This window comes from Hylobates moloch, unplaced genomic scaffold (assembly GCF_009828535.3).
Source record: "Hylobates moloch isolate HMO894 unplaced genomic scaffold, HMol_V3 SCAFFOLD_7, whole genome shotgun sequence".
In the NCBI taxonomy this organism is placed as follows: Eukaryota; Metazoa; Chordata; class Mammalia; order Primates; family Hylobatidae; genus Hylobates; species Hylobates moloch.
Window position 1 is genome coordinate 129110926 of NW_026652282.1, and position 27374 is coordinate 129138299.

General features: G+C 38.9%; 1 protein-coding gene across 2 annotated transcripts in view; it reads right to left on the reverse strand.

The window, feature by feature from the left end:
* FMR1NB (FMR1 neighbor) overlaps nucleotides 1-24499 on the reverse strand; it is a 41755-nt gene extending 17256 nt beyond the window's left edge. For both annotated transcript variants that reach the window (XM_058441824.1, XM_058441826.1), the window contains exons 1-3: nucleotides 24114-24499; nucleotides 4579-4698; nucleotides 1032-1172 (exon numbers count right to left, since the gene is read on the reverse strand). In XM_058441824.1, coding sequence (XP_058297807.1) covers nucleotides 1032-1172; nucleotides 4579-4698; nucleotides 24114-24375 — 523 coding nt within the window. In that variant the 5' untranslated portion in view covers nucleotides 24376-24499. The remainder of the gene's footprint in view (nucleotides 1-1031; nucleotides 1173-4578; nucleotides 4699-24113) is intronic.
* Between the last annotated feature and the right edge of the window lie 2875 nt (nucleotides 24500-27374).

The following is a 27374-nucleotide window of genomic DNA, read 5'->3' on the forward strand; positions in this document are numbered from 1 at the left end:
TGTAATATTATATTCATGATCAGGTTTTAGTTTCCAGTATTAATACTACATGTTCAACAAAAAGCCGTAAATTGAGTAGGGACTATATTAACTTAAGATATTTTGCATGCATCCTTTTTGTAGTATTTGTTAGTGTTTCATGATATCAAATCCATGCATCATGAGAGCAACTGGAAATACATCCCCACTATCCAAATGAAGGTAGCAAAAACAGACGGTGTAGTTCTCAAAACTTTGTAAAGAAAAAAATATCGAGAAGAACCTAATTCAAAAACTATAGAACAAGACTCGGTGTGGTGGCTCACACCTATAAATTTCAGCACTTTGGGAGGCCGAGGCGGGAGAACTGCTGGAGTCCAAGAGTTGGAGACCAGCCTGGGAAGCCTAGGGAGACCCTGTCTCTACAAAAAAATTAAAAATTAGTTGGGCTTGCTGGTGCACGTCTGTAGTCCCAACTACTCAGGAAGCTGAGGCGGGTGGATCACTTGAGCCCTGGATGTTGAGGCTGCAGTCAGCTGTGATCACGTCACCACTGCACTCCAGCCTGGGTAACAGAGTGAGATGCTATCTCAAAAAATACCCAATAAAGAAAAACTAATAAGCAGACCTTAACAAGAAACATTCAAGTCTACTGTTACATACTGAGATGAAGACAAGACAAATGGGAAGAATTCCACCTAGGAGGAAAAGCTGGGCAAAGAAAAGTAAGCTAAGGCATGCCCAACCGGTATCTTCTCTCAACCATTGAGGGTTCCATAGAGCCTGGAAACTAGGACAAAACACAGAGAGTGACTAAAGCAAAAGAAAATGTGAGACTAATTTTTGTATTACCAAAGTCACCATCTAAAGGCTAAGCAAAAACTGCTCCTGACTAGAGTCGTGACCACCTCAGGACCTTCTAAGGAGCACTGCTCTAGGACTGGGAGTCCCATTTAAGTATTAAGCTGGGAAATCCAAATATGAACTTATGCCATTGTGATCTGTTTATTTAATATTTAAAAATAGAAATAAATGAAAGAGGAATAACTTACCATCTCTTAATGGAGCAAAACATTTGAAGCTCGTGGTCCCCAATGATGAAAAACAGCATTTGTAGCTCAGACATTCACTCTCATTAAGATCTTGCAGCTCATTACAAGGCTTTGCCATCTGATTTTCCCTCAGAATGCAAGCTTTTAAAAACAGAAATTTAAGAAAGAGAATACAGCATGGTTAATTAGCACTTTCCCTAATTAAATAATTACTGGAAGACAAAGAAGAAAAGCAAACATTTAATGGCATATACAACTAGTGATGGGTGCTAAAAGAAAATAAGACTTAAACTAAAAGTTACCACTAAGTTATTTAACATCACATTTTCAAATCTAGGTGAACTGCAGAAAATTACAAGTTGTTAAAAAATCATTGGTAAGATAGTTTAAAAGGACAATAAATCATGAGCTGAGTGGTGATGATATAAATATAACACAGAAGGAACTAAATAACAACAGGTCAAAAGCTTTTAAAACTAACCCCTTGTTAAAATGATCCACATATATCCTCCGGCTTAACGTTACTAAGCTACAGAAACTCATTGAATGCATCAATGAGAATGAATGTAAGTAAAAATTACACACTTTGCTGCTAGTGACTAAAGTAAGTGATACACTGGTATTGACCTACTTTTTGTGAACACTTATCATATTGGCACTACAATATATTTTAAGGTTCTTCGTTTCACCCTTAAATTATGACTCTATAATTTTAAACAGGCAATGTTTATGGCATTAACACCAAGATTCATGCAACTGCAATAAATTCGTACATACCTGAATCTAAAAGACTTGCAAGCTCAAATAGCTTATTTTCTATAATATCCTGCTTTATAAAAGAAACAAATACAAACTAAAAAGCACGATATCAGATTTTCATTCAAAAAGAAAAACCTCCACAGTATGTCTACGTGTTAAGGCCAGAATAGATTTAGTTCAATCTCTTATACTATCAATAATTACAAACTTAAAAGTAGTAACTGATATTTTATAATCACTAAAGCACTTCAACATCAGCAAAGAACAATGTAATTGTTTTATGCAAATTTTAACCTCAGTATATTTTACTACATTCCTCTTTTTTAAAGATTGGCAATTGCTGAAGCCAAGGTAAAAATAATAATATCTACCATTATTTAGGCACCTGTTTGGGCTGGGAACCTTGCTTTACACACTTTATTACTAATCTTTGCAACAAACTCCCAAACTGAGTTTTACAACCTCTGTTTTAAAAATAATAAAGGATCAAAGTAACTTATGCAAGATCAAAAATTTAATGCACTACCAAGTGGCCTAGATACTCATTTTCCAAACATTTTAGACATGACAGTTTATCCTACTTGTTGTTCTATATTCTAAGTAATCTGTTCTTCAATTCTGCTAGGCCCAGAGTGGCTCTTCTCCCCTAGGTTGGATTGCATCAAGTGTTCAGGTTCTGGGTGTCAAACAGCCAGAAAATGGTGACAATAGTCAGGACTACTCAGAGATGGGATGGATTTCCTTGCATGCTGAGTTTCTCACCGTGGGTACCGTTCAAACACCACTTTCCAGAAATGCTAAAGAGAGGGTTAGGGTTAGGGTTAAATCATAGAAGAGACTAGACTATATGATCTCTAAGATCATCTGTTAATTTATGCTTTAAGTGCATCTGATGGACTTTATGCTAGATATTAAAATTAACACGGGCCAGGCGCGATGGCTCGCGCCTGTAATCCCAGCACTTTGGGAGCCCAAGACGGGCGGATCACGAGGTCAAGAGATCGAGACCGTCCTGACCAACATGGTGAAAACCTGTCTCTACTAAAAATACAAAGCTGAGCGTGGTGGCACGTGCCTGTAGTCCCAGCTACTCAGGAGGCTGAGGTAGGAGAATTGCTTGAACCTGGGAAGCAGAGGTTGCAGTGAGCCGAGATCGTGCCACTGCACTCCAGCCTGGCAACAGAGCAAGACTCTGTGTCAAAAAAACAAAAACAAATTAACTTTCAGGCTCAAATTACAAAGAGGCATTGGTAATTTTAAAGAATCAAAAAGGTAGAACAATTTTTTTTGTCAGGTTTAAGTATATAATTTTGTCCAAAGGGAGAAAGATCAGGTGATCTCTCAAGCTTCCTTGCCACTGTGTGTCAAGGTTATCATTTTAATCTGCAAGAGATAAATATTTTACAAATAATAGCCTAATGACAAAACAACGAACTTTCTTTTCATGCTTAAGTGGTAAGGGTGTTTATTTTCAATTACGTGGGGGAGGAAATAAATTGGTTAAAAACATTTCACGTTTTATGAAGCTGTAGTTATTGTCTTCAAAGACAGTATGTACATTTTATAAATATTTAATCACTTTTTGAATCAACCTAGGTCAGATGTTTCTATTAAAATGGCACAACTTCATTTCGTCGGACAAAATTTTTACTTCATATAATTGATTCTGACTTACTTTCCTGCACCAGGTTGGAGAAATATTTGAGAAATGCAGATATCTTTTCCGGACCATTTTTACAGGTGGTTTCAGTGACTGTACAATGTAGTTATTATAGGTAAGTATGTGACCATTTACATCTGTTGTTTTCATAAGCTTTAAAGCTTAAATCATCATTAGTTATTGTTTACGACTAACTTTGGCACTCAAAGCATTCTTTCAGCCTATACGACATAACACCTTCTCAGATTTCTTTTTTATTTACTCAATTTGACCATGGCAGTATTTTGAGTTTATTTAAGGAACTTGTTTATTTTGCTATTCTCATTGGTAGATGCCTATTTTAAACTTAATGTAACAAGCATAAAGAAACATGAAGAGATTTTTTCAAGTTCACTAAAGAATTCAGTGGTAAGGCCTGGAATTGAAAAACAGATATAATTTTGTGCTTATAGAGTATATCAAATTTTGTTAGAATAAATTCTGCATGACTTTTCATAAGAACTTTATCTTTGTACTTCACATATTCCAATTTATATGAAGCTTCTCCTTGAAAGGGCACCACATGCTATACAAAATGAAACGTGTTTATTTGTGGTTAATAATTCTCAGGAGTCACAATGTGCTTGATAAACACATTATATACAGAATCACAAAAAGACGGTGAGACTTGAAACCTGGGATTTCTATCATTAAAATAGATGGGAAAACATCTGGCATATTCCATAACATCAGTCACACAGTACCCTCACTAATGCCACAGAAGACATCAATTTCACAATACTGGATCAGTGACTACATTTCAGGCAATGCCATTCAGGTAAATTGTGAAAGATTTAGATATTTGCAAAGGAAAAGTATTTTATAAACAGTAACAAACATTTATGAAATGCCTTATGAATGTTATCTCAGTTCATCCTCATAATTCTTTGTGGTAAATATTTTCAATTCAAAGATGAGGGCACTGAGGTTCAGAGAGATTGTCTTGCCTAAGCCAAAGAGCAGAGCCAGGATCCAAACTCAGCTCTGTCCCACTCCAGTGCCAATACACCACACTGCTTCCTAAACATTTAATTACTGTTTTCAAAACAAGAACATTAGAGGGGGAAAAAAAATCAAACAAGAACTTACTTGTTGGAAAGAAAAAATTCAGCAAAGCTTCCCATGCGGAATCTTCTTCCAGAGATTGGCCATTAGCATTTTCACTGTTTTGCAGCATACATCCACTTGGAAGCACAAAATATGAGGACCCTTAAGAAGAAGTAAAATTACTAATTCCAACATATAAAGCATTTATCACTTTCAATGACCCTTTAATAGTAATTGCCTTTGCTTAAATTAATTATAGAATGTCAAACAGCTAACAGATATACTTTCATCTCATAACAGCTTAAGCATTATTAATAATCAGAATGCAATTTTGTTGTGAAACTGAAAAAGTGTTAAATTTACAAATGCTTAACCTATAGGCTGACACATGCCATTGTTGTAAGCTGATTTACAGTAGTAAACTTACCTCTGACAAACGGCATTAAGAGGCCTAATCAACTGATGAGCTGAAAACAGTATGTATTCCAACTAAATCAGATCCCATCACAGAAAGTTTTGGAAAATATGTTGGCTTGCATATATATTGATAAAAATCAAGGCCTTACATACAGTAAAACCTTCCTTATCCTTCTTTCTCACTATTTTAAAGAATTGGTTTTTAGTCTTATTTACACAATTCCCTCCTACATGAGAGAAGAGGATAACACAGATTTGTCCATAGCATTAAATATTTCCCAAAACTATCTTTAATAATGTCACAGAATTCCATTATACGGCTCTATTATAACTGAGTTAGCAATTTCTCCATAGGAAAACACTTAGGTTGTTTACAATTTATTGATGTTATAAAGAATGCTGCAATGATTATCATTACATTATCATTAGCTTGCAATGATTATCATTGAAGCTGTATATATTTGCAAATATTCATGAAAAATTACTTAAGATAAATTCTTAAGGCATGGTGGCTCTTGAATATGTCCAAATTATCCTCCAGCATGGCTACCCCAAAATACACTTCTACCAGTAGTACAGGCAAGTGCCAGTTTTCTGACACTTCTCCATTTTTTATTATTTGCCAATTTGGTGGCCAAAATAAAACAAAATATCTTGTTTTAATTTGCAACTTTCATAATCAGTGAGCTTACATCTTTCATATTGTGTTGCATAGCAGAGAACTTAACTCTTAATCTGCCACATATTTAAAATATTTTTTCAAGGTAATTGGTTATCCTTACTTTTTTATGGTGCTTGGGAAGCTCAGAAGCTTAAAATTTTATATGTAATTAAATCTATTAATCTCTTCCTTTATTATTTTTACCTCTATAAAGGCATTCCATACTCTAATACTCCCAACATTTTCATGGTTGTACTTTTTAAATTCAAATATTTAATACACCAGGAGTATATTTTGGAGTGTGTTGTGGACTAGGGATACAATTTTTCCAGCAGTCATAAGGCCCTTTATTAAATCCATCCTTTTCTATTATACTTACGATAACATCATCACATTCTAAATCCTTAGTCATAGATCTGTTTCTTGACTTTCTATTCTGTTCCACCAATCTATCTATTCATGTGCCAATACTATTGTTATTGTTTATTTTATCTTTTCTTTTCTTTCTTTCTTTTTTTTTTGAGACAGAGTATCGCTCTGTTGCCCAGGCTGGAGTGCAATGGCGCAATCTCAGCTCACTGCAACCTCCGCCTCCCTGGTTCAGGTGATTCTTGTGCCTTGGCCTCCCGAGTAGCTGAGATTACAGGCATGCGCCATCATGCTCAACTAATTTTTGTATTTTTAGTAGAGACAGGGTTTCACCATGTTTCCCAGGCTGGTATCAAACTCCTGACCCCAGGTGATCCACCCATCTCGGCCTCCATAAGCCACAGCGCCCAGCCTATCTTATGTCATTATGTTTTAATAAATGATCTGGTAATCCTTTCATTGTCCCCACTATCAAATTTTATTTTCAGCTCTGAGAATTTTTTAGATGAACCTTAAAATCATTTTGTCAAGTCAAAAAAAATTCTAAATTTTATGGTAATTATGTTCACTTATTTATCATTCATTCAAAAATCTTTTATTGTGTGTCCCATGTGCTAGGCATGAATTCAATTAAATGTAGACTCATTTGGAGAGAATTGATAATGTTACAAAATTTTTTCACCTAAGTAGTTTTGTTTCTCTGTTCTTTCAAGTCTCTTTTTATGTCCCTGAATAAGGTTTATCATTGTATTCAGCTAGGCCCTGCACTTTTCTCAGTACATTTATTCCCAGGCATCATATATATTTTGTTGTTTTGTGAACATAATCCATTTCACCACATTTTCTAGTGGATTGATGGTATGTAGGAGAGCTATTGATTTTTATACATGTATTTTCTTACTCCCTTAGTTAACTCTCGTTAGTTCTCACTGTTCTTCAGTTTCATTCCACATAGACAACAATATTATCACTAAATATAGATGACTTTGTCTCTTTTCTTTACAATACTAACAGGTGAATTATTTTTCTTCTTTCACTGTATTGCCTAGAAATGTTTAAACTATGTTGATTAATAACCATAATAATGGGCATTCTTTTTTTTTTTTTACTATTATTATACTTTAAGTTTTAGGGTACATGTGCACAATGTGCAGGTTTGTTGCATACGTATCCATGTGCCATGTTGCTGTGCTGCATCCATTAACTCGTCATTTAGCATAATAATGGGCATTCTTGAGTCATTCCTGACTTTAATGGGAATGTGCTGGTATTTCATAATTAAGTATAATGTTGGCTGCTGGTGTAAGATAGATACCCTTTATTAAATTAAGGATGTATTTCTCTAGTTGTAGTTTTCTACAAATTTTCTGTTGTTATTTTGTTTCATTTTGAATCAGGGATAGAACTGGGATTCTATCAAATCCTTTTAATATTTACTGCCATGATGATATTTCCCCCTGCCTATTAATTATTGAATATTATTAATATATTTGCCAATATTAAAATATTCTTGCATTCTTGAACAAAGTCCACAAGTGCTAATGTTTCATATAGGATTCATGATTCAACCCTCCTAAGTGAAGTGTGTCTGCAGTTTTCTTTTGTGTGTGCTACATCTGTAAATTCTGGCATGAGAGTTATACCTGTTTCATAAAATAACCTAGGAAGCTTCTTGTTTTTTCTAGACTAGAACAGATGAAACAATATAGGAATGATTTGATCCATTAAAGGTTTGGGAAAACTCATCCAGAAAAAGTCTGAGTCTTCATTATTTGGAGAGGGGTAGTTCTTTATCTTTTGCTTCTTCATGGTCACAGTTAATTTTGTTATTTTTATTTTGCTAGGAAATCATCTATTTACAAAGAAATTATTAGCATGGAATCATAAGACTATTCACTTGTAATATTTACATCTCCTTTATATCAATGATAATATCTTCTTTCTCATTTTAATGAGAGCGACTTCCATACACATACATTTGAATGTGTACTCTCACAATGAACTCTATTATAAATGTTAAATCAAGCTAAATTATATTATGCAAATGCTCTGTATCTTTATTTTTCTGTCAAGGACTAAAAGATAAATATTAAAGTATCTCACCATGATTGCCATGATTGTGGTTTTGACGACTTCTACTTAAATTTCTAAAACTATTTGTTTCATATATTCCAACAATGCATAAATATTCAATCATGACAATTTTATCTTCACTATATATTACACCTTGACAATATTAAACATAGTCCATTTTGTCCTGCTTGTTTTCTACTAATGCTTACTCATTATTGAACACCCACTATATTGTGTTTTGAGGATATATCAGTGAACAAGTCAGACAAGATCCCTGCCCTCATGGAGCTTACTACAAAGCAGTAGAGAAGACAGACCACTAACAAATTAAGTAATTACAAATTGTAATGAGTGCTATGAAGAAAGAAAGTGGACATTTCTTGTCCAGCACAAGGACAAGAAATGAGATTAATGTTGCTAGGCACACTTTGCCAGATCAGAGAACCCTCTGTCCTACATGACATGAGAACGGAGCTACAGATGGAAGGGACCTTGACAAGACTTTAGTTCCATATTGCTGCTTGTTTGCTCAGTGTCCCCCTTCGTCAATTTGCTGTCCTTGTTGCCACTTGATTCAGCACACCATCTGAAGTAAGTGTTGGCTGACAGTAGCACACTGAGACCCGAGTCTCCATTCTAAGTTATATTCAGCAAGTTATGTGCTCTCTGGAATTCCTCTAGAATACTGATACCCCAACTTAGAGTACCCAACTCAGAGTGCCCTAGCCTCCAGCCCCTGCTGGACAGGCTTGCCCTTGGCTTGACATGAAACACAAGTTACTGTGATTTCTCTCCATCATGTTTTTATCTTTCAGAGAACCCTCCAAGTTTCTGGCATATAGATGCCAGATGGAAACTTTCTAGGTTCTCCAGGTTTTCACCCTTTATAGATCTTGGTCATTACAATGGGCATTGAAATGAAAGCGACAATTAAATATCTTAACTAAGATGAGCAACATCAGTGGCAGTCTCAACCATAAGTCTAGAATATATTTTACCCTGCCCTCCACCTTTGGTTTCTTCCATACTCTGAAAGAAAATTATTTTTAAATTAATTTGAGCAGTATGTCTCAAAGTGTAGTCTACCACTAGCAGTACATAAGAATTTTAGGTGGAACATATATGAATACTTACGGATATATTAATGTTTGCTATGAGTTTATTTGAAAGTGTAGAAGAAAAAAATATGAGTAACATATCAAACCTACCATGACACCAAACACGGCTGACATCACTTGCCATATGGCAAATCTTTATAAACTTTGTCTTTTTTAATACTTTGAGTTCTGGGATATATGTGCAGAATGTGCAGGTTTGTTACATAGGTATACATGGGTCATGGTGGTTTGCCACACCCATCAACGCGTCATCTACATTAGGTATTTCTCCTAATGCTATCCCTCCTCTAGCCCCCCACCCCCTGACAGGCCCTGGTGTGTGATGTTCCTCTCCCTGTGTCCATATGTTCTCATTGTTCAACTCCTGAGTGAGAACATGCGGTGTTTAGTTTTCTGTTCCTCTGTTAGTTTGCTGAGAATGACGGCTTCAAGCCTCATCCATGTCCCTGCAAAGGACATGAACTCATTCTTTTTTATGGCTGCATAGTATTCCATGATGTGTATGTGCCATATTTTCTTTATCCAGTCTATCATTGATGGGCATTTGGATTGGTTCCAAGTCTTTGCTATTGTAAATAGTGCTGCAATAAACATATGTGTGCATGTGTCTTTATAGTAGAATGATTTATAATCCTTTGCATATATACCCAGTAATGGGGTTGCTGGGTCAAATGGTATTTCTGGTTCTAGATCTGTGAGGAATTGCCATGCTGTCTTCCCACAATGGTTGAACTAATTTATACTCCCATCAACAGTGTAAAAGCGTTCCTATTTCTCCACATCCTCTCCAGCATCTGTTGTTTCCATACATTTTAATGATTGCCATTCTAACAGGTGAGAGATGGTATCTCATTGTGGTTTTTATTTGCATTTCTCTAATGACCAGTGATGATGAGCTTTTTTTCATATGTTTGTTGGCTGCATAAATGTCTTCTTTTGAGAAGTGTCTGTTCATATCCTTTGCCCACTTTTTGATGGAGTTGTTTGTTTTTTCTTGTAAATTTGTTTAAGTTCTTTGTAGATTCTGGATATTAGCATTTTGTCAGGTGGATAGATTGCAAAAATTTTCTCCCATTCTATAGGTTGCCTGTTCACTCTGATGCTAGTTTCTTTTACTGAGCAGAAGCTCTTTAGTTTAATTAGATCCCATTTGTCAATTCTGGCTTTTGTTGCCACTGCTTTTGGTGTTTTAGTCATGAAGTCTTTGCCCATGCCATTGTCCTGAATGGAGCGGTCTAGGTTTTCTTCTAGGGTTTTTACGGTTTTAGGTCTTACATTTAAGTGTTTAATCCATCTTGAGTTAATTTTTGTATAAGGTGTAAGGAAGGGGTCCAATTTCTGTTTCCTGCATGTGGCTAGCCAGTTTTTCCAACACCATTTATTAAATATGGAATCCTTTCCCCATTACTTGTTTTTGACAGGTTTGTCAAAGATCAGATGGTTGTAGATGTGTGGCATTATTTCTGAGGCCTCTGTTCTTCTCCATTGGTCTGTATGTCTGTTTTGGTACCAGTACCATGCTGTTTTGGTTACTATAGCCTTGTAGTATAGTTTGAAGTCAGGTAGTGTGATGCCTCCAGCTTTGTTCTTTTTGCTTAGGCTTTATAAACTTTCGTCCCTGTTCTTTCTTCCCTGGGACGATTGCCTCCTTTTCCTCTTTAACTCTCTCCAAAGTCTCCCACCAGCTAGCACACAAGCCTTTTTCTCAGGTCTTCCTCTCTACCCAAACAGCCTCCAGCCTTTTTCCCCTCCTCCATTATTTTTCATATGAAGAATAATGTCATCCTCTTTGCCTCTAATTTGCATCTTTACACTCATTAGCATGTTCAGCAAATAAAAGATTAGGAGTCAGCCTTTTAAATTGGTAGCAGAAAATATTAAAGAACCAATTATGTTTCCTTGTCACAAAGAATTTTTAATTTTTAATTTCCCTGTTACAAATAAAAGACTAAAAATCTAACTACATTTCAACGGAAAAGAAACACCAGACTCAGTGCAGACAGAGAGCTTCAACTATATGTGACTTGTGCAGTCAAACAGGGCCCCACACTTGGGGAGCTCCATGCTTGGTTTAATGTTTTGCTATCACCATTTTGAAATCCATGAATTTTGAATGAGAGATCTTGTATTTTCATTTTACAAATTATGTTGCCCCCCCCCCACCCCCGCTCTGGAGTGAGATCTAATAGATGAGAAACTGAATGACAGGGTGAGGAGACAGAAAAAGCAGTGGCTAACTGTATCAGTTTCTAAAGGATTTTGCTGAGGCTTCAAGTTGAGGGTCTACCTATGCCACTATCTTTCTGGGTGTTGGCCTCAAACAGACCTGAGTTTGTATCCTGACTCTGCCACATACTAGTTGGTGAACTTGAGCATGTCAGTAAACTTCTCGTTGCCTCAGTTTACTCATCTGCAAAATGGTGATATTTATTTTGAAGTGTTATGAGGATTAAGTGAAGTCACATGTGAAGTGCTTAATACAATGCAAAACAAATAGTTTGTTACGTCTTTCATTGTTTATTTTTATTGCTTACAACTTTAAATTTAATATCATTACTTTGTTTTCAGGATATTTATTTTTATTAATAACTTTCTTAATCGCAAATATGGTCAACTTTCCATTTATAACTATGGTATAGTTCCCTTTTTAAATAAATATATTAATGTAAAAAAGTAAGGTAGCTTAAAGGAAAATATGAATGACTGGTATTATTAAGATAACCAAGCATTTTGACTGAACAGGAGAAATGCCCACCTAGTGAAATTTCTTCATTTTTTCGACAAGATAACTGAAGCCTAAAGAGGTAAAATGACTCATCAATGGTCACACAGCAAGTTAGTGTGAACAATCAGGGCAACCTAGATCTCTTGATTCCTAGCTTAGGGCTCCTCCAACTACACCACATGTACACAGGGTTAAAGCAAAAGCTAGTCTCGTGATCAATTAGGTACACGGCAGGCAGCCAGACTTTCTATGTGTAATGCCTCATTCACTCCCCAAGGATATCAGATAAATAAAGTATTCTAATATAATGATACAGAAACTAGTTACTGAGATTTGTCCATGGAGCTAAGGCAATTTGAAAATATTACCTACTAGTCCATCTTTATTTCTCATTTTTTAAATTTCCCTGAAAAGGATGAGCAATTAGGACTGACTGAATAGGTTACAGATTATTGGTGGAATCAAACTCCCAGTCCACAGTTTGCTTCTCTCCTCATCCTGTATGCCACTGGTCTGTACGTCTTCTGCATAAATATAACTTGAAAGGCAATGTGGCTTGGGAATGCAAATGACAATACAAACTGGAGGTATATCCCAGAGTTACCTCAGGTCACTCAACTTCAACTCCTCTTAGTAGCATTAAATCTAAGAGAATTCACTAGGGTCCGTCTAGAAATGAGAAAGGGAATTTTAATGTCAGAACCATATGTTTCGCTTTCGCCATAATTCTACAGGACCATGGACAATTATTTTACCTTCTGATGTATATTAGTTTTCTAGGGCTGTTGAATAACATACCATAAACTGGGTGGCTTAAAACAGAAATTTATTGTCTCACACCTCTGGAGGCTAGAAGTCTAAAATCAAGGTGTTAGTAGGGCTGGTTCCTTCTGAGGATTGTGAGGAAAGGCCTCTCCTTGGCTTGCAGATTGAAATAGTCTTTCCTGTACGGGTGTCTGTCTCTGTGTCCAAGTCTCCCCTTTTTATAAGGACACCATTCATAGTGGATTAAAATACACTCCAGATGACCTCATTTTAACTTGATTATCTCTATGAAGACCTTATCTCCAAACAAGATCACAAATAAGGTATTGGGGTTATAATTGCAACTGTTTTTGGTGAGGGGACACAGTTTAACCCATAACAAGTGCATTTTGTTACGTTAATTAAGTGAAATAATTTTAAACGCAAATTAAATTTAATTCATACAGTCACGTATTACCTCCTGAGAATCTAGGAAATCTAACAATATAAAGAATGAGTCATAGATTATTTTAGGAGAAAACATGTTAGACCTATAATAGAAAAAGTACTCCTGGAAATAAAGAAATCACACTGAATTAGACAGTATTCTTTTTTGCGTGGGAGTTCTACTCAAAATAGAAATAGAAAATGAAGAACTCACTGACTAAGAAAAAATACACAATTTATAGTTTTGTTTTTCAGCTTACTTTTTTAGAGGATAAGAAGACTTTTAGTATTGTACTATTACAAATTCAGTAATTCAAAAATACTTTGGTGTTTTAGATAAATAGTAGAAATAAACCTGAATAATTTGTAGTAACATTATGATTTGTAAATGATTATTAAAAATACCTTAATATTTTTTCAAAGAACAGAAATCATATTTTCTAACTTATTTCAAATAATTGATAAAACACAGCATATATTTTATTTAACTTCGAATTTCATTCCTCACAAAAACCTATAAACCCATGTAGTTGTGACATAGTGTATAGAAGTCTCTATTCTTTTTAGTTGTGATGCCACTGCCCAATCTTTGCCTCCCTCTTTGGCTGTGGGTGGACCTTGGTTGAGAAGATGGAAAACATCTAGGGAGAGCAGGGAGAAAGAAGCCACTGGGATTGAGGTGGGGATGCTGAAGTCTTTGGGCTTGGGTCTGGAGCTCAAAGGCAGGAGACTGTGGGAAATCTAAGGCCTTTGTGCAGATGAGAACATAAAATACGTTTGTGAGGGGGTTGGGAGAAAAGGCACGCCATTGTGGGTAATATTGAGAAAGCTGTTTTGAGAAAACCATCTGAGACTTAGGAAGGTTATGGAAGGAAAGAAGGTTGTAGGAAAAGGAAAAGCAGTTCAGGTTGGGAGAATCTGGAGGAGGAGGGAAAGACTTTGAGTGAAGCAAGTGAGGCAGAAAGATCATTAAGTAGAAGGAAGAAAAGAAGGCTTTTGGGGAAGAAGTGGAAAGTACCTTTGGGTGATGAAGGAAGGAAAACTTGAGTGGGGAGAAGAACTTTTGGAGAGCTGAAAGTAGGCTTCTGAGAGAGAGTGAGTGAAGGCCTGGAAGAGGGTAAATAAAGAAGTAAGGGAAGGAATTTGAGGGAGAGGGGAAGGCCTTAGTGAAGGTAGCTTAGAGAGGGAGAGGATGATATAAGGTAAAAGAAGGGAAGTAAGGGACTGAAGACTTGAAGAGAGGAGAAAAGGGCTCTGTGAGATAAGGAATGAAAAGCTTTTGAGAAAAGGCCTGTGAAGTGAGCAAAGGAAAGTCATTGTGGGGAGGTGAGAAATGAAAGGACCTTGATTGAAGGACAAGAAAAACTTTTGGAATGGTGATGAAGGAGGGAAGGTATTTGTAAGGGTAAAAGAGAGAAGGCCTTTGTGATGATAAGTGAAGGAGGGAAGTTTTTTTGGGAAAGGAGGTGAGGAAGTTAGGGTTTTTGAGGGGACTTGAGGGAAGGAGGCCTTTGAGCAGGGAGGGAAGTCAATTGTGAGGGTAAAGAAAGCAGGAAAGGTAACCATGAAAGAAGATAAGGTATTTGTGAGGGGAGGTGAAAGAGGTTAGAATTTTGTTAGGGGAGAGCATGGAAAGAAGATTTTGGTAAAGGAGAAGATGGAGGGTGTACCTTTGTGAGGAGAGATAAGGGAGGTTGGAACTATATAAGCAAAGGTGAGGCAGGGAATGTATTGGTGAGAGAAGAAAGGACTATGAAGAGAAGATGAAGGGGGTTATTATTTCATGAGGGAGGTGAAAGAAGAAAGGCCCTTATGAGAGGAGATGAGGGAGGAAGGTCTTTGTGAAGGAACACAAGGAATTTTACTGGAGAGTTGAGGAATTAAAGGCCTCCATGACTGAGGTGAGGAAAGTAAGCACTTTTTCAGAAGAAGTGTGGTAGGAAGCCTTTAGAGAGAGATAAAGGAAGCCATTTGTGAGTGAACATGCGGGAGGGTAGGACTCTGTGATGGAAGATGAGTAAAGAAAGGCTTTCATGAGGGGAAATGAACAAGGAAAGACTTTTGTGAAGGGAGGTGATTGAGGAAATATGTGTGGTGAAGTAAGGGAGGTTAGCAAGTGAGTCTAGGGGTGGAAAAGCTTTAAGAGAGGAGATGATGAAGGTTAGTAGTTTGAGTGGTGCGGTGAAGAAGGTTAGTCCCATGTGATGGAGGTACTGAAAAGAAGGCCTTGGGAGAGATGAGGGAGGAAAGCCATCTATGAGAGAAAGTCATTTCTGAAAGGAGGGAAAGGAAATGTATTTTGTGAAGGGAGGTTAAGGAGGGAAGACCTTTCAAAAAATACCTATAACAAGTAAAGAGATTGAAACACTAAACAAAACCTCCCTTGCAACAGAGAAATTATAGTTAATAATAATTTGTTTTATATTTCAAAGTAGCTAGAAGAGAAGAATTGGAATGTTCCCAACATAAAGATAAATTTTTGAGGTAATGGATATCTCAATTACCTGGATTTGATCACTACACATTGTATATACATATTAAAATATCACATATACCCCAAAATACATACAACTATGATATATCAATATAATAATACAAAAACAGGGGCATCTGCTGGCAAGATGGCTGAAAAGGACCAGCTCTGGTCTGCAGCTTCCAGCAAGACCAATGCAGAAGTTGGGTGATTTCCGCATTTCCAACTGAGGTACCCTGTTCATCTCATTGGGACTGGTTAGGCAGTAGGTGAAGCCCATGGAAGGTGAGTAGAAGCCGGGTGGGGTGCCGCCTTACCTGGGAAGTGCAAGGAGCAGAGCATCCCTTTCCCAGCCAAGTGAAGCTGTGACAGACTGTGCTATCTGGCCCAGATACTATGCTTTTCCTACGGTTTTTGCAGTCCACGGACCAGGAGATTCCCTCATGTGCCTACACCACCAGGGCCCTGGGTTTCAAGCACAAAACTGGCAGCTGTTCAGACAGACACGGAGCTAGCTGCAGGAATTTTTTTTGTTTTTGTTTTTTTTCTTAGCCCAGTGGCACCTGGAACCCCAGTGAGACGGAACTGTTCACTCCCCTGGAAAGGGGGCTGAAGCCAGGGAGCCAAGCCAGTGGGTCCAACTCCCACAGAGCCCAGGAAGCTAAGAATGACTGGCTTGAAATTCTCCCTGCCAGCACAGCAGGTCTGAAGTCGACCTGGGACAATTGAGCTTGGTGTGGGGAGGGACATCCGCCATTACTGAGGCTTGAGTAGGCGGCTTTCCCCTGACTGTGCTAAGGACTGGGTGGAACTCAACACAGTGTGGCAAAGCAGCTGTGGCCAGACAGCCTCTCTAGATTCCTCTTCACTTGGCAGGGCATCTCTGAAAAAAAGGCAACAACCCCAGTCAAGGGCTTAAAGATATAACTCCCATCTCACTGGGACAGAGCACCCGAGGAAAGGGGCAGCTGTCGGCGCAGCTTCAGCAGACTTAAACGTTCCTGCCTGCCACCTCTGAAGAGAGCAGTGGACCCTGACAAGGAGGGTTCTACAAGCACAGCACTCGAGCTCTGCTAAGGGACAGACTGCATCCTCAAGTGCTTCCTGACTGGGAGAGACCTCCCAACAGGGGTTGACAGGCGCCTCATGCAGGAGAGCTCTGGCTGGCATCAGGCTGGTGCCCCTCTGAGATGAAGCTTCCAGAGGAAGGAGCAGAAAGCAATCTTTGCTGTTCTGCAGCCTCCACTGGTGATAACCAGGAAAACAGGGTCTGGGGTGAACCTCCAGCAAACGAGCAGACCTGCCGCAGAAGGGCCTGACTGTTAGAAGAAAACCTACCAAACGGAAAGCAGTAACACCAACATCAGCAAAAAGAACCCCCACACAGAAATCCCATCCAAAAGTCTTCAGCCTCACAGATCAAAGGTAGATAAATCCATAAAAATGAGGAAAAACCAGTGCAGAAATGCTGAAAATTCCAAAAACCAGAATGCCTCTTCGCCTCCAAATGATCACAACTCCTCTCTGGCAAGGGCAGAAAACTGGATAGAGAATGAGTTTCACAAAGTAGGCTTCAGAAGGTGGGCAATAACAAACTCCTCTGAGCTAAAGGAGCATGTTCTAATCTAATGCAAGGAAGCTAAGAATCTTGACAAAAGGTTACAGGAACTGCTAACTCGAATAACCGTTTAGAGAAGAACATAAATGAGCTGATGGAGCTTAAAAACACAGCACGAGAACTTCGTGAAGCATACACAAGTATCAATAGCCAAATCAATCAAGAAGAAGAAAGGATATTAGGGATTGAAGATCAACTTAATGAAATAAGGCATGAAGACATGATTAGAGAAAAAAGATTGAAAAGGAACGAACAAAGCCTCCAAGAAATATGGGACTATGTGAAAAGACAAAACCTACGTTTGACTGAGGTCCCTGAAAGTGAAGGGGAGAATGGAACAAAGTTGGAAAACATACTTCAGGATGTTATCCAGGAGAACTTCCCCTAACCTAGCAAGCAAGACAGGCCAACATTCAAATCCAGGAAACAGAGAGAACACCACAAAGATACTCCTCGAGAAGAGCAACCCCAAGGCACATAGTCGTCAGATTCACCAAGGTTGAAACGAAGAAAAAAATGTTAAGAGCAGCAAGACAGAAAGGTCAGGTTACTTACAAAGGGAAGCCCATCAGATTAACAACGATCTCTCTGCAGAAACCCTACAAGCCAGAATAGAGTGGGGGCCAATATTTAATATTCTTAAAGAAAAGAATTTTTAACCCAGAATTTCATATCCAGCCAAACTAAGCTTCATAAGCGAAGGAGAAATAAAATCCTTACAGACAAGCAAATACTAAGGGATTCTGTCACCACCAGGCCTGCCTTACAAGAGTACCTGAAGGAAGCACTAAATATGGAAAGGAAAAACCGTACCAGCCACTGCAAAAACACGCCAAAATATAAAGACCAAAGACACTATGAAGAAACTGCACCAACTAATGTGCAAAATAAACAGCTAGCATCATGATGACAGGATCAAATTCACACATAACAATATTAACCTTAAATGTAAATGGGCTAGATGCCCCAATTAAAATACAGAGACTGGCAAATTGGATAGAGCCAAGACCCATTGGTGTCCTGTGTTCAGGAGATTCATCTCACACCCAAAGACATACACAGTCTCAAAATAAAGGGATGGAGAAATTTTACCAAGCAAACGGAAAGCAAAAAAAAAAAAAAAAAAAAAAAAGCAATCCTAGTCTCTGATAAAACAAATTTAAACCTAGAAAGACAAAGAAGGGCATTACATAATGGTAAAGGGAATCAATGCAAAAAGTAGAGCTAATTATCCTAAATACATATGCACCCAATACAGCAGCACCCAGATTCATAAAACAAATTCCTAGAGACCTACAAAAAGACAGACTCCCACACAATAATAGTGGGAGACTTTAACAACCCACTGTCAATATTAGACAGCTCAACGAGACAGAAAATTAACAAGGATATTCAGGACTTGAACTCAGCTCTGGACCAAGCAGACCTAACAGACGTCTATAGAAGACTCTACCCGAAATCAACAGAATATACATTCTTCTCAGCACCACAAAATAATAAGAGCCATTTATGACAAACCCATAGCCAACATCATACTGAATGGGCAAAAGCTGGAAGCATTCCCTTTGAAAACCAGCACAAGACAAGGATGTCCTCTCTCACCACTCCTATTCAACATAGTATTGGAAGTACTGGCCAAAGCAATCATGCCAGAGAAAGAAATAAAGGTTATTCGAATAGGAAGAAAGGAAGTCAAATTGTCTCTGTTTGCAGACGACATGATTATATATATTTAGAAAACCCCATCGTCTCAGCCCCAAAACTCCTTAAGCTGATAAACAACTTCAGCAAAGTCTCAGGATACAAAATCAATGTGCAAAAATAAGAAGCATTCCTATACACCAGGAATAGACAAGCAGAGAGCCAAATCATGAGTGCACTCCCATTCACAATTGCCACAAAGAAAATAAAATACTTAGGAATACAACTTACAAGGGACATGAAGGACCTCTTCAAGGAGAACGACAAACCATTGCTCAAGGAAATAAGAGACGACACAAACAAACGAAAAAAAATTCCATGCTCATGGATAAGAAGAATCAGTATCGTGAAAATGGCCATACTGCCCAAAGTAATTTATAGACTCTTTGCTATTCCCATCAAGATACCATTGGCTTTCTTCACAGAACTAGAAAATACTACTTTAAATTTCATACGGAACCAAAAAAGAGCCCGTGTAACCAAGACAATCCTAAGCAAAAAGAACAAAGCTGGAGGCATCACACTATCTGACTTCAAACTATACTACAAGACTACAGTAACCAAAACAGCATAGTACTGGTACCAAAACAGATATATAGACCAATGGAACAGAACAGAGGCCTCAGAAATAACACCCCACATCTACAACCCTCTGATCATTGACAAACCTGACAAAAACAAGAAATGGGGAAAGGATTCCTTATTTAATAAATGGTGTTGGGAAAACTGGCTAGCCATATGCAGGAAACAGAAACTGGACTCCTTCCTTACACCTTATACAAAAGTAAACTCAAGATGGATTAAAGACTTAAACGTAAGACCTAAAACCATAAAAACCCTAGAAGAAAATCTAGGCAATACCATTCAGGACAGAGGCATGGGCAAAGACTTCATGACTAAAACACCAAAAGCAATGGCAACAAAAGCCAAAATTGACAAATGGGATCTAATTAAACTAAAGAGCTTCTGCTCAGCAAAAGAAACTATCATCAGAGTGAACAGGCAACCTATAGCATGGGAGAAAATTTTTGCAATCTATCCGTCTGACAAAGGTCTAATAACCAGAATCTACAAGAAGCTTAAACAAATTCACAAAAAATAAATAAACAACCCCATTAAAAAGTGGGTGAAGGATATGAACAGACACTTCTCAAAAGAAGACATTTGTGAGGCCAACAAACATACGGAAAAAAGCTCATCATCACTGGTCATTAGAGAAATGCAAATAAAAACCACAATGAGATACCATCCCAAGCCAATTAGAATGGCAATCATTAAAATGTATGGAAACAATAGATGCTGGTGAGGATGTGAAGAAATAGAAACACTTTTACACTGTTGGTGGGAGTGTAAATTAGTTCAACCATTAGCGTGGCAATTCCTCAAGGATCTAGAACCAGAAATACCATTTGACCCAGCAATCCCATTACTGGGTATATACCCAAAGCATTATAAGTCATTCTACTATAAAGACACATGCACATGTATGTTTACTGCAGCACTATTTACAATAGCAAAGGCTTGGAACCAACCCAAATGCCCATCAATAATAGACTGGATAAACAAAATGTGGCACATGTACACCATGGAATACTATGCAGCCATAAAAAAGAATGAGTTCATGTCCTTTGCAGGGACATGGATGAAGTGGGGAACCATCATCCTCAGCAAACTAACACAGGGACAGAAAACTAAACACCGCATGTTCTCACGCAAAAGTGGGAGTTGAACAATGAGAAGACATGGACACAGGGAGGGGAGCGTCACACGCCAGGACCTGTCGGGGGGTTGGGGTAAAGGGGAGGAAGGGCATTCAGACAAATACCACTTAAAACCTAGTTGACAGGGTGACAGGTGAAGCAAACCACCATGGCACATGCATACCTATGTAACAAACCTGCACGTTCTGCACATGTATCCCATAACTTTTTTTAAAGTAAAAAAGAAATCAAAAATAAAATGTTCCAACAAAAAAAATCTAGGAACAGATGGCTTCACTGGTAATTTCTACCAAATATTTAAAGAATAATTAACATCAATTGTTCTCAAAATCTTCCAGCAACAATCCTTCTTAACTCATTCTAGGAGTTCGGTAGTAACCTGATCCTAAGGGCAAGCAAAGACACCACAAGAAAACTGCAGACCAATATCGCTTATGAATATAGATACAAAATTCTCCTACAAAATACTAGCAAACCAAATGCAACAGCATATTACAAGGATTATACACAATGTGGGGTTCATCCCACTAATCTAAAGACAGTTGAACCTAAGAAAATCAGTCAACATAATACACAAAGGGAAACAATTTCATATCTCAATTGATGCAAAAAAAGCATCCGACAAAATCTAAAACCCTGTCGTAATAAAATCACTCAGCAATCTAGGAACAGAATGAATCTTACTTAACATGATGAAGAGCTAATGAACAGCTAACATTATAATCAATGTTGAAAAACCAAAAGCTTCCTCTAAAACATGGATGCCTGCTTTCATCACTGCTATTCAATATTGTACTGGAAGTTCTAGCTAGAGCAATTAAGCAATAAGGAGAAATAAATGGCATGAAAATCGGAAAGTAAAAAGTAAAACTCTCTCTGTTTACAGATAACATGATTCTATATCTAGAATATCCAAAAAGTCCACAAAATCTCACTAGAGCTGATAAACGAATTTCACAATTTTACAGGGTACGAGACCAACAGGTAAAAATCAGCTGTGTTTCTATACATCACCAAAGAACAATATGAAAAGAAAAAGGAAACCATTCCATTTGCAATAGCATACAAAAGAATAAAATATCTAAAAATAACCAAGGAAGTTAAAGACTTGTAAACTGAAAACTACGAAACATTACTGAAATAAATTAAAGAGGACATTAATAAATGGAAAGACATTTTGTGGTCACAGATTGGAATACTTAATATTGTTAAGATGGCAGTACTTCCAAAGTGATCTACAGATTCAATGCCAACGCTATCAACATTCCAATGGCCTTTTTGCAGAAACGGAAAAGCTGACTCTCAAATTTATATGGAGTTGTTAGTGGCCATGAGTACTCAAAACGGTATGGATAAAGAAGAACGAAAATGATGGACTCACACATTCCAATTTCTAAACTTGCTATAAAGCTACAGTAATCAAAAGAATGTAGTACCAGCATAGAGATAGACAGGTAGACCAGAATAAAATTGAGAGTCCAGAACTAAATCTATTATCAACTGATTTTTCAGAAGGCTGCCAAGAGGAAAATATCGTCTCTTCAACAAGTGGTGCTGGAACAAGTGGTTATCCACACGCAGAAGAATGAAGTTGGACCCTTAACATACACCATATGCAAAAATCAACTCAAAATGGATCAACAATCTGAATATGAGAGTTAAAACCATAAAACTCTTAGAAGCAAACATAGGGGTAATCGTCATGACCTTGGATCTGGCAGTGGATTCTTAGATATGACTCCAAAACACAAGCAACCAAAGACAAAATAGATAAATTGAACTTTCTCAAAATTAAAAACATTTTTACATCAAAGGACATTATCAAGAAAGTGAAAAGACTACCCACAGAATGGGAGGAAACATTTGCAAATCAGGTATCTGATAAGGGTCCAGTATCCAGAATATATGAAGAATTCTTAAAGCTCAACAGCAAAACCACAAACAACCCAATTAAAAATGGTCAAATAATTGAAAAGACATTTCTCCAAAGATGTACGAATGGCCAACAAGCATATAAAACATGCTCAACGTCATTAGGCATTAGGAAAATATAAATCAAAACCATAATGAGATACTATTTCACTCCTACTATAATGGCTATAATTTATAACAAGGGGGACAGATAACATATATTGTTAATGGAGATGTAAAACGGCTCAACCACTTTGTAAAACAGTGTGGGACTTCCTCAAAAAGATCAATGGAGTACCTATATGACCCAGCAATTCTACTCCTAGAGAATTCAAAACATGTCTACACAACAACTTCTACACAAATGTTCATAGCAGTATTGTTCATAATAGGCCCAAAGTGGAAACAACCCAAATTCGGTAAATTTCAAAAACTAGATAAAAATATAGTATACCCCTACAATGGAATACTAGTTAGCCATAAAAAGGAATGAAGTACCCTTATGGACTGGGGAATTGGGAGTAACTGGTTCATGGGTATGGGTTTTAATTTGGGGTGGTTAAAATATTTTGGAACTACACAGGGTGATGGTTGCACAACATTTACAGGAACTAAATCCCTTTAATTGTTCACTATAAAATAGTTAATTTTACCTTATATGAATTTTGCCTCAATTTTTTTTTCATTTTTTTGAGATGGAGTCTTGCTCTGTCGCCCGGGCTGGAGTGCAGTGGTGCGATCTCAGCTCACTGCAACCTCCGCCTCCCGGGTTCAAGCAATTCTCCTGCCTCAGCCTCCCAAGTAGCTGGGACTACAGGTGCATGCCACCACGCCCAGCTAATTTTTTTGTATTTTAGTAGAGACGGGGTTTCACCTTGTTGCCCAGGCTGGTCTTGAACTCCTGAGCTCAGGCAATCCGCCTGCCTAGGCCTCCCAAAGTGTTGGGATTACAGGCGTGAGCCACTGCACCCAGTCCTTTTTTTTTTTTCTTTTTAGACGGAGTCTCGCTCTCTCACCAGGCTGGAGTGCAGTGGCGCCATGTCAGCTCACTGCAACCTCCACCTCCCGAATTCAAGCAATTGTCCTGCCTCAGCCTCCCGATTAACTGGGATTACAGGCATGCACCACCATGCCCAGCTAATTTTTGTATTTTTAGTAGGGATGAGGGTTTCACCATGTTGGCCAGGCTGGTCTTGGACTCCTGACCTCAAGTTATCCACCTGCCTCTGCCTCCTAAAGTGCTGGGATTACAGATGTGAGCCACCGTGCCTTGTCCTCAATTTTTAAAAAGGGGCGACAAGGGAGGTTAGTATTTTGTGGCTGGAAGTGAGGAAGGGAAGGCTTTTGTTAGGGGAAGCCGGGGAGGGAAAGTCTTTTATAAGTGAGTTTAGGCAGGAAAGACTTCCTGCGGTCAGGCGAGAGAGGCCAGGACTTTGTAAGGACTGCTGAGAATAGGACCATAAAGGCCTTTGGGAGGAGAGAGGACAGGAAGGGGCAGGAAGGGCTATGGTTGGTGCCAGTCTGTCGCCACACCCCGCCCCCCCCCGTCCCTCTCCCCCTCCCCCAGCATTTCCCTGCCTGGCCTGAGCCAGCACTCACCGGAGCACAGGTAGTAGGACACGAACAGCAGGATCCAGATGAAGAGAATAAGCATCCCGAAGGGTTTGCTGACCCGCATCTTTAGAGATTTCCGCCATCTTGGCTGAGGCCTGTCAGCCATGGCGGCCTCATATCCAGGATGGCTGCTCTCAAGATTCAACCCAGTTGACGCCACATCATAAGTTGCCAGCTCATTAGCCACATACATGGCGTGGCGACATTTCCTATTCCTCCTCTTCACTTGTCTCCTATCTGAAAGCATGGCTCCGGCTGCCGCCTCGCTGAGACGCCGCCTCACTGCCCAACGGTCGGGCAGTCCGTGGCCCAGAAGCTTCCGGGGCAGTCCGTGGACCAGAAGCTTCCGGGGCAGTCCGTGACCCAGAAGCTTCCGGGGCAGTCCGTGACCCAGAAGCTTCCGGGGCAGGCCGTGACTCAGAAGCTTCCGGGGCAGTCCGTGACTCAGAAGCCTCCGGGGCAGGCCATGACCCAGAAGCTTCCGGGGCAGTCCGTGACTCAGAAGCCAATGGGGCAGTGACCCTCGCGTGGCATGCACCAACTCTCGCGAGGCCTGAAACTGATTCCTTCACAATGACGTCCTTTGCTTCATTCGACAGGCCCAGACCCTTATAACCACGTGGCCAGTGGTTGGTGCACCCACACACTCCCACTCAAAGCCTGGCACATAGGTGCTTGCTAAATGCTTGTGGAACAAGTGAACGGGGCTTCAGGCCTGCACCAGTGGCATGACTGCTTGTCATAGATCAACAAAAAGGAATAACTCGGATTCTGACTCCAACCTTAGCCGTTAATTCCTCCTCATTCCTAGAGTGCACACTGTAGTGTATGGTCACTACAGTTCGTCATTACAGCGCTCACAACAGCAGCTGCTAGCCAAATGTGGCTATTTAAATGCAAATTTCAATTACTTAAAATTAAACGAAATTAAGAAAACAGTCCCTCAATCACAGTAGCCACGTTAACAAGTGCTCAATAGTCGCATGTGGCTTATGGCTGCCTTCCTGGACACTGGCAATATGGATTTTTGTTTTCTTTCTTTTTTTTTTTTTTTTTTGAGACGGTGTCTTGCTGTCTCCCAGGCTGGAGTGCAGTGGCGCGATCTCGGCTCACTGCAAGCTCCGCCTCCCAGGTTCACGCCATTCTCCTGCCTCAGCTTCTGGAATAGGTAGGATTACAGGCGCGCGCCACCACGCCTGGCCAGTTTTTGTATTTTTAGTAGAGATAAGGTTTCACCATGTTGGCCAGGCTGGTCTCGAACTCCTGACTTCTGGTGATGTGCCCACCTCGGCCTCCCAAAGTGCTGGGATTACAGGTGTGAGTCACCGTGTCCGGCTGGAGCATTTTCATCATGGCAAAAAGTTGTTTTGGGCAGTATTGGATGTGAAGAGTGACTAGTGAATATCGTAGATATTCAATAGATTGTTACACTTTAGTAGAAGCTTTACATGTTAGACAAAATGCTATTTGCCTTATGAAACCTTAAAACTGAGTTACAAATAAATAAAACAATACGATAACGTGAGAACAAATAATGTGTGAGGAACACTGAAAAGTGACTAAAATCATTTACGGTTTATTGCCAAAATCACCACCCATGAACTGGGTGGCTCTAAGTAAATGCCTTCCTCCCACTAGGCCTTGGTGCCTCATGTGTAAAATGGAAGGGTTGGACATTGTTTCTAGACCCCCTTTTGGCTCTAAAATCTCACCCTTGGGCAACATCCCATTATCTTCCTTGGTTTGGGCATACCAGCAAAAGGACTGTGCAGGTACTGCTTCCATAACTGTTAGCTTATCACATTCTAGCTTACAAAGGATATGAAAAGCACCCCAACTGCATTTCCATCCTTATTCGTAATTATACGCACTTTCCGTTTCTACTACTATTATTCTATTGTTATTTCCAGTGTTCCTAAGCATCCCACAGAGGAAGGGAGAAGCAAGGCTTCCTATTCCAATAATTCTTGAAACTTAGCACACTCCATCCATCCCTGCCCCATGCCCAAGAGCCATTCATAATGCTGTTTAGTTTATCAAAGAGTCTAACAGGAAAAGAACCCGCTTTCCTTCTATATTTTTTTAAATTCTTTTTTTGGCTTCAGCTTTTCCAAAACGAATTTGATGAGAGGATTGTTATCACACAAAACATTTATTAGTAGCTTCTGAAACTACTGCTTTCAACTTTGAGGAGCTGTGAAGTATCTGAGATTTTACTCTTCTTTCGAGTAACAAGGTAACTAGTTGCAGTTTTATAGATGCTGGCAGAAGATGCAAGACTACTGAGTCAGAGACAAAGGACAAAAGCTCTCGTGAGACATGCAGAAACTCAACAAATCCATGGCAAATTGTCTCCCAACAGCAGCCTTGTTCATGTCATAGCACAGGTGGAAAATCGTCATATGACCAGACACCGCACAGCCACTCTGAGGTCTCAGATCAAGCTGGAGCACGCAACTGGGAACTCAGCTCTTTGCCACCTCACAGGTTGAGCTCTCTTTGCCTTAGTTTCCCCCCTTCACCAATTATGGGCTGTGGATAGCCCAATTGTGAAGATGCCATCCAGCTCTGGCATGCTATGACTCATACTTGACCGTAGCATTTGAGGTTGCTGCAAACCCGTGAGGCATGGCAGTTCTACCACAGTGCAATCCACGTTATACCATTAGAAACCCAAATTACTAACAGGAACTCAAGGGGCAAAATCCCTAAGATTACATCTCAGCACTTCCTGGTTTACAGAACACTACTTAGAGATTGAGGCCACACACACACACACACACACACACACACAAGCCATGTGAAGTGTCCATTTTACAGATCATCAGATGTAAATTTAAAATCCTGCACTGGCTTTCCTCTTTTGTCCTATACCCTCAAGGGAGCTAAATTTGATACTAAACAACCCAGACCTAATTAGAGATAAAAATGTGTTGCAAGGGCATGAATACAAGAATTGCTTCATGAGATGGTGCATACCACTGCTCAGAATGTAACTACTGTTCTTGTGGAAAACAGAATTGACACTATTTTTTTTTCAAATATCACCACAGACATGAAAAGATGCCTGAGCTCAAGTAATCATGGGAATATAAGTTAAATCAATAATGAGATTTTTCACACTGATCAGATTGGCAAAACTAAATAAATATCCACACGAATATATACAAATAGGACTTTGGTCATTGTAAGTGGGGTTACAAATGGGTACAACCACTTTGGTGATTTTTTTTTTTTTTTTTTTTT